We start from the raw sequence: 16,216 nt of genomic DNA, 5'->3' as shown, positions 1-16,216 counted from the left end.
GATCCGTGTTCAGCGACCACAAAAACATTAAGTAAAACACCTAGTCTGGTTAACAAAAGGTTTTCATCGCTTTGTTTTTGTGGTCCCGTTTTATTAATTTCTTAAAAACAAAAAAAAATATTCCACTTCAGGTCTAATTTGGAGCGAAGTCAAGCAGCTGTGGGATGTAGGTCTGCAAGAGTATCTCAACGATATGTGGAATGTCATCGATTTCGTAACGAATTCACTCTATGTGGCCACAGTGGCATTACGTGTGGTGTCTTTCTTTCAGGTGGTTATTTTTAGTTTTAACTAAAAAGTTTTCTATCTTCTGCATATATTAACTCTTTCTAAAAAAACTGTATTCCCACGCTTTCCCATAGGTGCAAAAAGAAATGATCATTAATCCGCATGCCACTGATTTGCCGCGTGAGCGTTGGGACACATGGGATCCAATGCTCATTTCGGAAGGCCTCTTTAGTGCGGCAAACATTTTCAGTAGCCTCAAATTGGTATACATCTTTTCGGTGAATCCACATTTGGGACCACTGCAAGTGTCCCTGTCGCGTATGGTTATGGATATCATGAAGTTTTTCTTTTTGTACGTACTCGTACTATTCGCCTTCGGCAGTGGTCTGAATCAATTGTTGTGGTGAGTGACAAATAAATAAAATAAAAGCTGAAATGAAGTTGGATATAACAAATTTAATAAACCAACCAAAATAGGTACTACGCAGATTTGGAGAAGAAACGCTGCCCTGAAGTTTCGCCCACAAATGTACTTATCACCATGAACGGCACCACAGATCCGAATGCTTGCATCGTTTGGCGGCGCTTTTCGAAGTAAGCTTTTACAGCTTTCAAAAATTTGTATTTGTAATTTATCCTACTCCTGTTCTCTTGCGTTTTCAGTCTCTTCGAAACTACACAGACACTTTTCTGGGCTGTGTTTGGTCTAATCGATTTGGATAGCTTTGAGTTGGATGGCATTAAGATTTTCACACGTTTCTGGGGCATGCTAATGTTTGGCACATATTCCGTTATCAACATTGTGGTGCTGCTGAATCTACTTATTGCTATGATGAATCATTCTTATCAACTTATATCGGTAAGTACTGTTGGTGCTTCTGAAACATGTATATTTATAAGTACGAACAATCTTAGTAATCGAAACGTACAGTCTGCAAAAGCTCTAATAAGACACTTCCCTGCAGCTTTCCGGTGTAATTAGGTCCTTGGGCTTGGCTATGAATAGGAAAGTCTACCTTTATTCTACCTTTGTGGCCGAGCCAACGTGCCTGATTTGCTTTGAGACTAATCAAAATCAGCTACGAAATATTTATTTGGCGCTGACCTGGATTAAATTAGTATACTAACGACCTGTAACCTTTCGGCTACGTCGATCGCCCGACAGCAACTGAAACACATAACGCCAGGTTAAATAATGCTGCGTTAGGTTAGGTTAGGTTATAGTATTAGCTACCCTCATCCCGCACAGGAAAAAAGCACACTTAGCCCACCATGTGATGTCATATTAGATACTCCTTACGTCCCAACTCTTACATTAGAAATGGAACCAATTTGTAGCTCTGATGAAGCGTACAAGGTCTTAGATACTGGTTGAATCCAGTTCAGTCTAACATTCAAATGAATAGTGGAGGAGCGAACGTCGATGGACCCTCACCAAAGCGCGAAAGTGGTATAGGTAATGCTCAACGTTTTCGATTTCACCCTCATCACGGCAGCTTTGAGCGTAGTTGTTTGACTGCAAACCCATTCTAGCAGCGTGGGTTCCCATAAAGCAGTACCCGGTGAGAGCTCCGATTACATGTCGGAGCAGTGGTCACTCCAAGCGGAGGCGAGGGCTAAATCTACGCTTATCCAACTTAGGCCAGATACATATATATGTCTTACTATCCTGCACCCATCTCGTATTTGCCTGTTCGATAAAGTTACTTTCCAGCCAGAGTTTGCAGGAAGATAGCGCAATACCCGCATTACGAGTGATACTGATTGCAAACAGTAAGGTTCATGTCCTTGCTAGTTTATCCGCAACACAGTTGCCCGGTATGTCTTTATGGCCTGGCACCCATGCAACATTAGGTACGTAACTCCTTGTCAGCTCGTTTGGAGTACGTCTACATTTCATTACAATCTTCGATGTACATTTGTTATATACTGCGTTTATACGCATGCATAAGTCGCTTTAATTCATTTCGCCGCGATTCAAAACATATGTATAAACTGAATTTCAATTCGCTTTGAAACAGCGAAGTGTTTTGGCTCTCACTCCATTTCAAATCGGTAGTTTATTTCTCCAGACAGTTAGAAAGAGTGTATAAACACCGCTCTCACTCAAAGCGATTTGGAGATCAGCTGTTCCGCTCAAATTTCAAATAATCACATCAGTATTTAAAAGCTGATTAATAGTAATCGTTCTTTTTCTTTGCCACGATTTTATAATGCCGAATAAAACTAGATTTTTATCACTTTCCACTATGTTAACTTATAAAATGTCAAATGAAAACAGCTAATTTTGTTTGCTTTTGAAGACGGTTACTTTGATGCCGATATAAAGCCGTAAGTATAAACACTAGAGCGAAATGTGTACGGTGTCAATGCGCTTTCAATTAAGTCGATTATTCTGTGCGTATAAATGTAGTAATAGTAAACTGCTTTAATAGCTGCCTAGCTATCAGAAAAGAAAGCTACCGCATGCAGACTAAAAAGAGAATCGATCAGCCACCTTGCAGCTTCGCTGATTACTGTTAGTTCAGCATAAAAAACGCTACAGAGATCAGGTTGATGAAAACTAACTTTCTACCTTCAGTTCCAACTTGGAGCCATCATCCTCCCATACACCCCCTGAAGGTTTCTTTAGTCCAGGAGGCGGGACTTAACCTAACCTTTTTTTAATTTGCGAGGCCAATGTGTACCGACATAAATCTGATCAGAAATCTGTTCATACGTCGACTCAAGAGAACCTGACTTCAGGCATTGGCCGGAGGTTATGACTATGACTGAGCTGAAGTAAAGCCTGCTATTCTTAGTGCCTTCAAACTAATATCAGATGGGTGTTCGCAACTTTCCATTAAATCTAAAAAGAGAGCATGAGAGAGCAAAAAGGCATACCTTGTCGGTGGATACACCGCTTTGATGTCCGCTAAAAGACTCAGGGAACTGGTTTTATGGAAAGAAAGAAGGAGATCTGGATAGTAGTACAATTTTTCGTTTTCTTTTCACTGCTTAAAAATAACCAGCAATAGAATTCCACAGCCTCAAACAAGGAACCCGCAGTTGGAACAAGCACTTTCTCTGCATCTTTGGGAGCACGAAGACGAACCCATCTGCTTAATTTTGCGACTGTTTTATAGGCATAAGTATTTGTGAGCGGCTGGATATTACGACTCTGGCGTCCAAAGTCGAAGCTGTTTAAGAGGTGTCAAATGTTCTACGAAAATATTTCTTATGAAACTTTACTATTTGTATATATATTAACCTTTAATTTCCCTCAGACAATTTTTCTACATTTTTGAAAACTACTTAGGCCGGCACATGAAAACCGGCCGGCATGGAAAAGTCCGTTGTGATACCACTGGCGGAAGCCATTTATTTCTTTTACTCCCTTAGTAATTAAACCAACGAGTGCGTTTTTAATAGCACAAAAAGTCAAGGACGTTCGCCGAGTTCAGGTGGGCTAAATAATCTAGAAGGTACTTGCTAAAGAATTGGTTGCGCGTGTTGGTCATCCTCATCTCTGAAACTGCGACAAAAATCGGTGTCGGAGTATCCGGCAGTGTCTGGGGTCCGGTGATTACCCCGACTAATAATCTGAGAGAAGAACGGTCCAGCCGAGTGAGAGCTATTGATCGCTTTACATCAATCTTTGGCCAAATTTGCCTGCTAGCATGACAGGTGGTTTCCAAAGCCCACCTGGTATTCATCTCTTCGATGAGTTCGGCCTTTAGTCCCTGTTTGCATGAGGTTAGAAGTATGTCCGCATTTTGAGCAGAACTGACTTCAGATATTTCCGTCCAGTGACAGTCAATTAGTATTTTTATGTCAGCAGGTGCAGAGTGTTCTTGTATTATATGACTACTTGGGACGTTATTCTGTTAGATTTAAGAGATTTGAAAGCAGCCTGACTGTCACAATAAATAGCGATAGGCCGTCATGGAGGGGTGGAGGTTATGAGGCTCCAAGCGGCCTCCATTATGGCGTTTAGCTCTGCTTGAAAAACGATACAATGGTCCGGTAAGCGAAAACTGAGGTTTAGCGCGATGTGGAAAGAGTAAATCCCGCTACCCACTCTTTTATTAAGCTTGGAACCATCTGTATATATAGCCTTCGACGCTGTTTTATTACTGGATATGTATACTTTCATAAAATTTTCGCACAATGTCTTTAGTTTGAAGTAGACTTAATTTGGTCATCGCGATATTGCCGGAAATGAGAATGCTTGTGAGTTAGTGAAAGAGGGTTCCACAATGCCCTCAATCTGCAGTGGTATCTAAACCCAAATCAGAGCGACCTATTCGGAAAACCCAGACCTTAAAATGCGCGGTTAGTAGCGACTCTAACTGGGTATTGCCCGGTTAGAACCCGCGCGTGGTTTATGGTACTAAAACGATGCGTAGTTGTGTCTCAATGTGTCCTGTAAAACCCTCAGTATAACTGATTTGTACTTTTTACTCTTAAGCAAACCGAGCTTCCACTCCGATTCACACATTGCTGTTACTTAAATTTTCAGGAGCGTGCTGATGTTGAATGGAAATTTGCGCGCTCCAAATTGTGGATAAGTTACTTTGAGGAAGGTGGCACCTGTCCACCACCATTCAATATTATACCAACACCGAAATCCATATGGTATGTGTTCAAGTGGGCGCGCAGAGTATTCTGTAGTGGCTCTTCGGCTGCCAGACGTGAGCATTTAAAGACAATACGGGTGAGTGACTAATACTTACACATTTAAAATTGTGAGAAAAATAGCACAGTTATACTCCTTTCATCTTCCAAATAGCGTAAAGCGCAGCAGGCGAGTGATCGCGATTTCAAATATCAGGTAATATAGTATAGTGAAGAATATTAAAGTTTGACTTACTGAAAAATAATTCAATTACTTAACCATGCCAGCAAATAATGCGCAATTTAGTGCGTCGCTATGTGACCGTAGAGCAACGCAAGGCCGAATCGCAGGGTGTCACCGAAGACGACGTGAACGAAATCAAGCAGGATATATCGGCATTCCGTTGCGAATTAGTGGAAATTTTGAAGAATAGTGGCATGGATACCAATGTTTCTGCGGGACAAGGCGGTGAGCGGAGACTTTTAATGTTTTAAGTGCACAAATTAATTTTCGCATTCGCTCTTTTTCTATTAACACAGGTGGTGGTGGCAAGAAGAACCGTCAAAAGGAGCGACGGCTAATGAAAGGCTTTAATATAGCGCCACCTGGTTCTACCGGTTCCTTGGCGCCGGTAGCAGAATTCTCCACCTCATTGGATAATTTTGATACACAACATGAAATACTCAGTAACACACTGTCGAATCTTTTCAATTCAAATTTCATACACAAAAATCAACAGAATGGTCAGACAAGCGGCAAGGAATCGCCAACAAATGGCACTACGACAACAACAACCACAATACAAACGACAACAAAATATAATAAATCGGCATTGAAACCGCACAATAAGCGCATTGCCGGCCACAAGAAGCGTTGGGGTAAGTGGGCGAAGTAGCAAGGAGGAATCACATTCTAAATTAATTATGTATATATCGAGCCTTAACTGCTTACAAAATTTTCACGGTAAGGGGGATTGATATGTAGGAACTTTTTGGAAGCCCATCAAGATCTTGTTGGTGTCTCTACGGAGATCTACATATAACGCATAGACAGCAGTCTGTGAGAGTTCTTCGAGTTCTTCAATCACAATATCATCTGGTTTTTTCTAAGTCATGGACGAATCGTGCAGATGCTTTGATATTTACCAGGTCTGCTTCACCATTCAACTTTGTTTTGTCTACAGTAGGCAGATCGCTTAAGTTTGGCGTCCCAAAGCTTACACTGTCTAGAGCAAGAAACTTCTTCGTAAGGATCAGGATTCAAAAAAAAACATCGCTCTTTTAATTTCAAAACCCTCCTCTGATCTTGGTCACATACTTTTGTCCCATTATTGGCTCTTTCAAGAATGGTAGGTTCTCTTAGTTTCACAAGGATTCCCTTAAGGCAGCTGACTACTGGATTTGTTGGAAGGCATTTCGACACCTATTAATTTTGGGAAAATACCCAATGCAGTTGGTATGAGAAGACATGTTCCGCTGCAGCAGATTAGTTCACTGAGTCCATTAAGCTTTTCGTCAATCCAATGCAATGGTAAGCCCAGAAAGTGGGCTATTTTATTTTTATGAGGTTTGAGTATGCATATGGAGAATTAATTAGTACTACGCAGGACACTTTCACATGGTATCGATGGCTACATTTATGGGTCAAGATCCATGAAGATGTTGATTTGCGATGAACTTCATTTTAGACCGCTGTGCATAAGGATCAACGGGATGGCTTTTGATGTACTGGTATGAGTTCAAACGGCATCAGCCAATAAGGAATATCTCTCTGAGAATGATGTTCAGCCCAACGTATTTAATTCGGAAAGCCCCAAGGAAAGACCGCCAGGCAGGTCGCTGACCTTTGTCAGAAAATGTATAAGTTTGTTCAGCGATCGGTGATAGACGGAGCATTTGTGGATTTTACTTATTCAGACATTTCTCCTTAAAACTTCATCATTGGGTTTTTGGAATTCAATAGTCGAAAAATTGATGTTTGGTGAAAGGAAAAAACATAAGCGTAAGTTGCCATTTAGGTTAGGTTGATGTGGCAGTCGGTTCCAATAACTAACTCACTTAGACCTTGCAGGTCCATTGTTATATCACTGCGAAACACGGGAACCTCAGTGACTATTCTTCATGGAACCATCTTGAAGCTCTTGTAAAGCGTAGGACTGGTTTTGTTCCTACACCGGTTAGTTCCGTAAGAAAGCTAAAAAGTGCTATGCTCTTGGCCAAAGCTGGGCCACTGAAGAAGAAGTGCTCTACGCTGTTCCTCATCTCTGCAACTTTTGCAATACTCGTGCAAGAATATTCTTAGTCTTGAAGAGTGCCTGCCAAATAGTCAACGGCCGGTTACACAAGCCGTGACCATCACAATACTCTCTCTTGCGAGTGTGAGCAACTCTTCCGTCCTTTTCTTATCTACTTGTGGCCATAGTAGCCTGGTTATTCTACAAGTGCCTCCTCTAGCCCTCCCTGAATTGCCCTGCAATTTCCTTCAATACCACTTTGTCCCGGGACCCCTATGAGGCTGACAGCGCCGTATGCTGATATCGTTTAGAGCTGCGAGGCATTCCTGTGCAACCTTCGATTATAGCATTGCCGCATTCATTGATTTGATGGCCGCCTGGCTGTCCGAGAGATGTTAAACACCGCCACCTCCTGCAGTGGTCCGCGATTCGGGCGGATAATTATATTGGGATCTATCCCTATAAAAATTCAATTACCTCCTTTCCCATGGCCTTGGTGTATGCCATTCTCTTCTTGCCGGGATGCTCGTTTAAAGGCGGAGTCGTCAACTTCTTGGTTGCAACTACCCAGAGTGTGAAGTATTTAAGCGATCTTACCATAGCACCATACTTTTTAGTCTGAGCGCCGCAGCGGCGTCCATGTATTTTCCCACCAGGTTTATTGCGGGCAAATTTGTTAACACTTCTAGCGCTTTGTTTGGAGTGGTTCTTAAGGCACCTGAAATGCGTAAACATGCTGTTCTTTGGACCTTACTTTTAGGTAGCTCGCCTTTTAAGTTGCTGGCCACCATACAAATATTACATAGAATAGTATTGGCCTGACAACAGAAGTGTAAAGCCAATGTACTTCTTACTTACTTACTGTACTTAGCCTTCTTAACTCTTTGCTCTATATTAGGTTTCCTGTCTAATATGAGTCCTAAATACTTAACATTCTCCTTCAAAGATATCACCACACCCTTAAAAATTAGCAGGGAGACTGCAGTTAGCCTAGGCGGCAGACCCACGAGGCACTCCCTTAGACGTTTCTTATGTTGTCCATTTTGTTACCACATAATACATCTTTTCTGGTAGCAGGATAATCCTTAGGAAATTGTTAAGAGAAATGGTGCGCGCTCAAAATAAAATTCCGCAGGCAGCTTATGTTCACTCCTCGGGAGTGTTGCTGGAACTCTAGCCAAGATATTTAATCCATAATCTTGTGTAAGCAGGGCAGCTGAGAAAAAAATGCGGAAATGATTCCACCTCGTCGAAGTCAAGTCGTACCTTAAGGGTTCCTAATGTATACTTCCCGATCAGGACACCTGATAAAAGCGATGGTTGGCGCTTAGCCAGCTGCATAAGCATTTGTGAACGGGGTTCTATCCAGCACTGTCCACAGGTTGCCACAGGAGCTCCTATAGCCTTGCTGTCAGGAGAGATGAACTCAATGCTGTCCTGCTGAGCCAATTCATCAGCCATGCAGTTTCCTGCAATGTTACTGTACCCTCGGATTTGGAAGTACTCCAAGGGGTCATAGCGCTCTTTATAGCCCTTGGCTTCCAGAGTATACCCTGCTTATCGGTTTTACACCCATAAACGAGCCATTCGGGAAAATATTAACTGGACCTCCCTTCCAGAGGTTACCACTCCATCAGCGGATTATGTGAATAGAAGGATACAATCGGCGCCAGCCTCGGCACCCATCGAACTTGCTCTTTTTGATATTTTTACTATTTTCTTTCCAATCGCAGGTACACTCATCGAGGCCGCCAAAGTGGGAAATGTCTCAAAAATGCTAGGCCGCTCCAAATCGGAAGACTCCATGTGCAATTCCTCAGCCAATTCGTCGCCAGTTCATGGCCAAGTGCGCGTTACATATGCACAGAATTCTGCGCAGCATTACATGAGCAGCAGTGGCGAAACGACTACGACAGGCAGTCATCGTGCCAATGCACACACGCCGACACACAGCGCAGGCACACATGGTGGCATATTCATGAAGGATCACAGCAGCAGCTTGAATAGCGGCAGCGGTAATAGTGTCAGCAGCAATGGTGGTAACGGTGCTTCGCATTTCTTTCATACAACAACCGGTAAATTAAACAATTTGATTTTGGTTATTTTTGTCAGTTACTTAGAAAAAAAAGAGCAGAGTTGATTTCACAAGTGTTATTTATTTTAAAATAATTTAATTTTTCTTAAGGTCTCACTGCCATAGCCGCTTTGAAAAAGAAGCGCAAGAAGTTTTCATCGAGTAAGAATATCTGTCCCGTTAACGAATCCATATCCACTGCCAATGGAACAACGGCTGAGGCAGCATTGAACGACAAGGTTTTGTATATTTCTACTAGATAGTATTGGAGCAACTGTACTGGTACAACCGAACGAACGAACCGGACGAATGCAGCACATAAAGTCGTATGTGCACATAGTGTTATTTTTAATTATTTACTTGGTAGTTGATTTCATTTGTAGAAAAAAGAGACGCGAATTAGTAATGGCTTTTTCATACTTTTGATAAACATATTTTCTTCATTTTGGTTGAATTTATGTTACCTTGTACTCTGAAAACTCAAAGAGTGGTAAAATCTGAATTTTGGAATGAAACCCTGAAAGAATACTTTTACAGTACAGAAGCAGTTCTCTGACCAAAAGTTGATATTGGCCTCACCAACTATGTTATTCTCTATTTCAATTACTATTAGGAATTTTGTATGTACTTTGATTACACCATGCGACAGTCAATTTTCTACACCCAAAATCCAATATATTCGCGAACCATGGGCTGAATATAGTAAAACTGTGTTTTTAGTTTTTCTGTCTGACGTCAGATTTCTTTTTAAGGACTTTGAAATCTGAAAAATATGGTTATTTCAAAAAATGTTTTTAAAAACTCCAAGTCGAATTCATGTAAGGTGGTGTTGCTAGAAGAGCTGATTTGATTCGCCTTGATACACGAATATCAAAATTTCTTATAAGGGAGTGAGAACGTGAGAGTGTTGGAGTTTTCTTTCCCTTATCTTCCTTGAGCGAAGAATAGCTGAAATTTGACATTTATGTACCGAAAGCAAAAACAAAATGCACGTAAGTTTTTGTACTACAGCTACTATCTGATATGAATTCGCCTTGTAAAAATTCGATACAAGATAGAAAAACAGTATGAGTATCAAATTAAAAAGAAAAATATAGAATTAAAGCAGATACCATTTTTTGGTGCATAGGGATGAGTAGTTATTGAAAACGTCCTTTTAAAATCTTATCTTTGAATAACCTTGAAATCTTGCAATGCTTATTTTTTGAAAAATGTATATGCCTAAGGACTAATTACACTCGACTGCAGTTTCGAATTTTTTCCTTCTAACTTTATAAGCTTAAACAAATAAAATTTAGTTAGAGGGCACTTTCGGTTAGGGCAGAGAATATCCGCATATTCGAATGTCCTGATATCCATGCGGATTATCCCTTGACACGAATAAAATCTGGATAGTATGGATCTCTATTTAATATTCGTTTGTGCATGATTCGGTTATACGGATTTACAAAGATCCGGTTAATATTCGTATTTTCGGATATCTAAAAAAATCAACAAGCTGATTAACAATATTCGTGAATTCAATTATGCACAGGATAGAGTGAATTTGCTCTTGACGGACTCGAAGTTGACCATTTGTTTTGTGTCGTTTTGTCACAATATAAACAAATGGCAATTTTCTTGTCATCACTTTAGAAACAAGTTTTCTATACGCATAAATTTGTTTGTTGAACGTTTTAATTCGTTTGTAGAAGCCTTTGAAATTCCAAATTAGAATTTTGGACATTTAAAAATGTATACAAACAATTTTGTGCGTAGAAGCGAAAATATCGTTTTGATAACGAAAAATCCGGATATTCGGATAGCCGAATATTATCTTAGCTTCTAGAGTAACCGGATTTTTCATATAGGTCTTCGAATATTCGGTGTATCCGAATAGTTGAAAAATCCGGATGAAGTTCTCAGCTCTACTTTCGATACCTACCCATGTAAATAATTTTTAATTTTTTTTATCCAATTTTTTTAATTTCACAGAATTTGCTCTTTCTTTTGGTACCCATAACCATGATACAAAAAAGAAGGTAGTTCCATTTAATGACATTCGTTGTTGTTGCTAACCATTTGACTTTTAATAAAATTATGACATTTCATAAAATTCATGCTACCTGATCACCAGAGATAATATTTTTTTTTTTTGTAAAAGTAAACAAAAATGTATGAAAATGAGTGAAGTTTAGTAAAGTTATTGAACATATATGAAAGGAGGGCTGCATGACCATCCGTCACCTCTCGAATTCAAGTACAGATTTCGATCATACCTTCTAGGTAATTTTTTAACCACTTAAAGAAATTATTGTTGTTGTCATAAAGATTCTAAAATGTATGCATGAACTTTATTAGGGCGAAACGAAACTATTTTGAGCACGGAAACAAATGTTGAGTCTTCAAGTGAAGTAATGTTAAAATTTGAAGAGGAGTTGCTCAGTGTAAATGTTTTCAAACCACTTAACGATATTGAAATATCCGCAGAAGAAGAACTCGAGGTAAACTCCTCGCAGAAGAGCATGAAGCAGAAGATTTCATCAGTCCACTCAAAGATGTGGAATATGATGGACTTGAAAATTTTGCCGGCTACATAATTTCGAAAATGGGGTTGACAAAACTAGGCTTCAGGACGCATGTAGAAAGTGATCAAAATTATACGTATGTTAACTGTTTATCGGAGGGCGGTCTGTACAAGCCTAATTCAAGTTTTTTGCATACATTGGAAATTTTGAATTCAAAATTTGTTGAAATTAATGGTGATTCACTAACCACAAAGCCAAAATTTTTGCAAAATCTGATGAGACATTTAAAAGTAAATTTGGACCAAAATATTATAAAAAGATTTTATTTGGGAAGAACATTCTTTAGAATTCGATTTTTAAATCGCAAGATTAAAGAAACGAAAATTGTATATCAAAATAATAAAATGAAAAAAATAACAACATAATGCACTAATGGTTTTTATTATAAAATAAAAAGAATAATTACAATGTAACAGTTTACATTTTATATATTTTTAATAAAAGAGGGGCAAACCACGTAAGTAAAAAAATATCAAGTACTGATTGTGAGTTTTGATTTGAAATATTCTCACATTGGTAAAAATATGGGAAAGAAAATACTCCGATGTATTGTTTTAATATTATCAAAATGGCAAGGCCGTTGATAATACTGACAATTTATGAAACTTCAAAAAATTTTATTATCCGTCAAAAGTTGTTTATTGAAACTACCTTCTTTTTTGTATCATGGTCGTTTGCATGGTGGAATAATAACAAGGTGTTGTCAGTAGCGACGTGTTTGTTGTGATTTTGACAAGATCGGCATGCTTATTTTCAGTGCTGCCGATCTTAATTTTTATACTACTATTCGTTGGGAAATAGTATCTAAAATACTCCATTTTAGTAATTCGTTTTATCGCAATTTTTAAAGAACTTGGTGTTTTCAGAACAATATTAATATTTAAAATTGCTGGATTTGTATAATTTTTGTACTCAAAAAGTAGAAAAATAAAAGATATCGTGGTTATCAATGGAGAAAAACTTTCACAAAAATAGTATGGAAAGGTGATTTTTTATATTAAATAACTTTTGCTGTATTGTCATAATATTGAGCCAAATGAACTACTGATACATTAGAATAGAGTGGTGGCATGGTTAAATTAGGAATTCGCTTATATTATCGATATTTATGTGTTTTAATCTATTTAGAATATCATTTACAGTCTAATAGGAAATTGTCTTATTTTACGGCTTTTACTTTTTTAAAGTAACAATATATGTACAAACTGTGTGGAGCTGCCGATACAAACATATATTAAGGCTTATAAGCCTGTAATTATACATTTTTCTACATTTAATTTGAAGTAGTATGCACCAACGGATTAAAAGTAGTAAATAATTAGTACCTTTTCTAGTACTTTTAAATGCGTGACCGGAATAGACCTGCCGAAAAAGTGAGGTTAAGTTACTGACAACACCTTGTTATTATTACACCATGGGTCGTTTGTATGTACATATGTATATTTCGAATGTTTTCATTCATAGAGCTGGGAATCCCAATCGGAGGATACTTCAACATTTACACCCGATATTACGCCACTTATTTTGGCGGCACATCGTGATAACTATGAGATAATCAAAATATTATTAGATCGCGGAGCCGTACTGCCAATGCCGCATGATGTAAGGTACGTAGCAGACACAGAGAACTGTCCCACTTTATTTAATAAAAAAAAATGGTACTATCATCTTCTGTAAGCTGTTGTAGGACCAATATCCTATGTAAGATAATTACCTTTTAATAAGATGAAATAGCTACCGACGCAGCCGTGTGGTTAGAGGTATGTACTACCACTCAGAAGGACCGACCTACACAAAATTGTTTTCTTATAGAACTTTCCTTAAATATATAAATCAGTAACCCAGACTCATATCCCCTCGGCTGTCTGTGGTTTTTCACTGAGGAGGATTCTACGAACACACCGCTCAAACTTGGTAATGGACTCATATATAACAGAATATATGTAGAACTGAACCGCCCAGATACAATTTTTATAAGAACCTACACTTGCGCGACTGGCGTACCTCAATAAGCGCGCCGTTGGTTCTGTCTTCTCGAAAATAAATAGAAAAGCCAAACACTTGGGTTTGGTGATGAACGAGAACCAAACGGAAGTATTTCCTGCCAACAAGAACGTCACTGCGGACAGTAACCATTTCGAAGTAGTATTGATCTTCCTTAGCTGAAAAGTCCTCTCTCGAAATCAGTCCTGCCCACCATTACGTCTCAAATCCAAATGAGCATATGGCGTCCCCATGGATTGCGTCATGGTGCCGTGAGTCATGTGGCGACTCTCCGCATGCCGGGCACTGGTTGGGCACATCTTCGTTCACTCTGCTCAGGTACGAGTTTAGCCTGTTGCAATATCCAGAGCGAAGTTGGGCTATTGTGGTGCGCGTCTCCCGAAGCAGACAAAGTTCTGTTTCGTTCACGTCGGGTGGTTGTGTGCCCAAACGGCATTCACAGGTCGAGAGTCTATGTAACTCGAGACCTACTTCTCTCTCTGGACTTCGTACGTCGTGTCTTGGCGAGGGCTCTTCTGCAAGCAGTTGTCTGTTCGCGTGCCCGTGTCTGTGGCAGCCTACTAGGAGCTGCTTGCAGAGCATTGTGTTATGCTACCTAATGGAAAGTATCTGGGCCTCGTCGTGCAGGTGGTGTTGGGGCGTCATCAGAATTCATCTAGCCGTGATCCGGAGTGCCGTCTTCTGGCAGTCGTAAAAATGCTCCTGGCATTTTTATGTCTATGCAATCTTTACTATTATACCTTACCTTTACAAATATTCTCTGTGGTAAATGTAGTTTTTTTTACGCTGTAACCCCCACGGTAAATGCAATTAGTCTGGGTAAATTGTATTGTGCTATCTTATCGTTGGTCAATCGTACATATATTCTGTAAGCGCAGAGGTATTTGATTACATGTAGAAGTATACATAGAAAACCAAGTACTCATTCAGGCCTCTGCATTTCCTTTCAGATGCGGCTGTGACGAATGTGTTCAATCACGCCAAGAAGATTCACTGCGACACTCACGTTCTCGCATCAACGCCTATCGTGCACTGGCCAGTCCAAGCCTCAATGCATTGTCGTCGAAGGATCCTATTTTAACTGCATTTGAATTATCCTGGGAATTGAGACGTTTAAGTTTCCTCGAACACGAATTTAAGGTGCGTAACTTTTGATTGAAAAGAAGAAAAATATCTACCAGCAAAAAAGCGATTTGTGGTCGTTTTGAACTCCATGTCCTTGAAGCGTAGGCAGCGCAACCAATCGGCTGGCTTACAAAATTGTGTCCTTTCTTTTCTTTTTTTTGGAGTAATGAAACTTTTCTCTTTCAGAATGAATATCAGGAATTGCGTAAACAATGCCAAGACTTTGCCACCGCTTTGCTTGATCATACACGCACCTCACACGAACTGGAAATCCTATTAAATCACGATCCCACCGGTCCAATCTATGAACATGGCGAACGTATGCATTTGAATCGTTTAAAATTGGCTATAAAGTTGCGTCAGAAAAAGTTTGTGGCACACTCAAATGTTCAACAACTTTTAGCCAGTATTTGGTATGAGGGCCTACCGGGATTTCGGCGTAAAAATATGGCTCTGCAGGCGTTGGATATTATAAGAATTGGTGAGTTGCGATAATAAAGTTGGTACTAAGTAATTGTAGTAATTGTAGCCTACCTTAAATCCTTTTTCTAAATACGCATAAATATTTTTGTATTCCTAACAGGCATAATGTTTCCCATCTTCTCGTGGGCCTACATTCTGGCACCCTACTGCAGTATTGGACAGACTATGCGTAAACCATTTATCAAATTCATATGCCACAGTGCCTCCTACTTTACATTTCTGTGTAAGTTCCAAATACCTTATCACTATACTACCAACTCGAAAATTTCTTTCTGTTTCAAATAGTTCTACTGATGCTCGCTTCACAACGCATCGAAACATTCATTGGTGGCTGGTTTTGGAGCGATACGAAGAACATCATCGCACAAGTGGAGGAGGTGCCTACAAAGCGTGGCGCAAAACCAACGTTCATCGAATGGCTGATATTGGCCTGGGTTAGCGGTAAGTTTAGAAAATTCTCTACCCCTACAAGTTCGCGCAATGAATTACACAGAATCACACGAATTAAATCGATGAAAGTCAGATTTTCAAAATCCAAAATGGCGCACTCAATGAGGCGATCGCATAAAATTTAGTACCTATATAGGTTTTTGAGATAGCTGATAAGGAATCCAAAGCCAGATTTCTGATATCGAAATCCAACAATTATTTAAAAGAAAAAAAATCCCCCATGCTGGATCCGCACTTTTGGGTTATTTTATTGAAGAGCAGGGTGAAAGATGCCACCAGGATTGACAAGAAATTTAAAAGAGATATCAGTGTGTTTGGATTGGCCACATGTTGTCGAACTTCTGCTGGACACCTCTACCACGCATTACAGAAAAACACTACCGAGATCATTCACAACTAAAAAAAAAACCTTATTACTCTATGAGCCAAGACGTATAAAATGTCTATTTTGAAGA

General features: G+C 39.5%; 1 protein-coding gene across 1 annotated transcript; it reads left to right on the top strand.

Annotated features, from left to right (window-relative positions):
• Positions 1-131: 131 nt before the first annotated feature.
• LOC118754696 (transient receptor potential-gamma protein-like) lies at positions 132-14,858 on the top strand (the record flags this gene model as incomplete). The annotated part of the gene is made up of 12 exons (XM_036489583.1): positions 132-271; positions 363-631; positions 706-822; positions 892-1,087; positions 4,730-4,924; positions 5,000-5,041; positions 5,113-5,293; positions 5,365-5,703; positions 8,792-9,133; positions 9,244-9,371; positions 13,164-13,306; positions 14,654-14,858. Coding segments are annotated over 12 exons (2,297 nt in total), but the record flags the coding sequence as incomplete, so codon positions are not given.
• Between the last annotated feature and the right edge of the window lie 1,358 nt (positions 14,859-16,216).

The sequence above is a fragment of the Rhagoletis pomonella genome, unplaced genomic scaffold (assembly GCF_013731165.1).
Source record: "Rhagoletis pomonella isolate Grant_MI unplaced genomic scaffold, Rhpom_1.0 Rhpom_scaffold_04406, whole genome shotgun sequence".
Lineage (NCBI taxonomy): Eukaryota > Metazoa > Arthropoda > Insecta > Diptera > Tephritidae > Rhagoletis > Rhagoletis pomonella.
The sequence above is the reverse complement of the archived record's forward strand: the minus strand, read 5'-3'. Positions and strand labels throughout refer to the sequence as shown.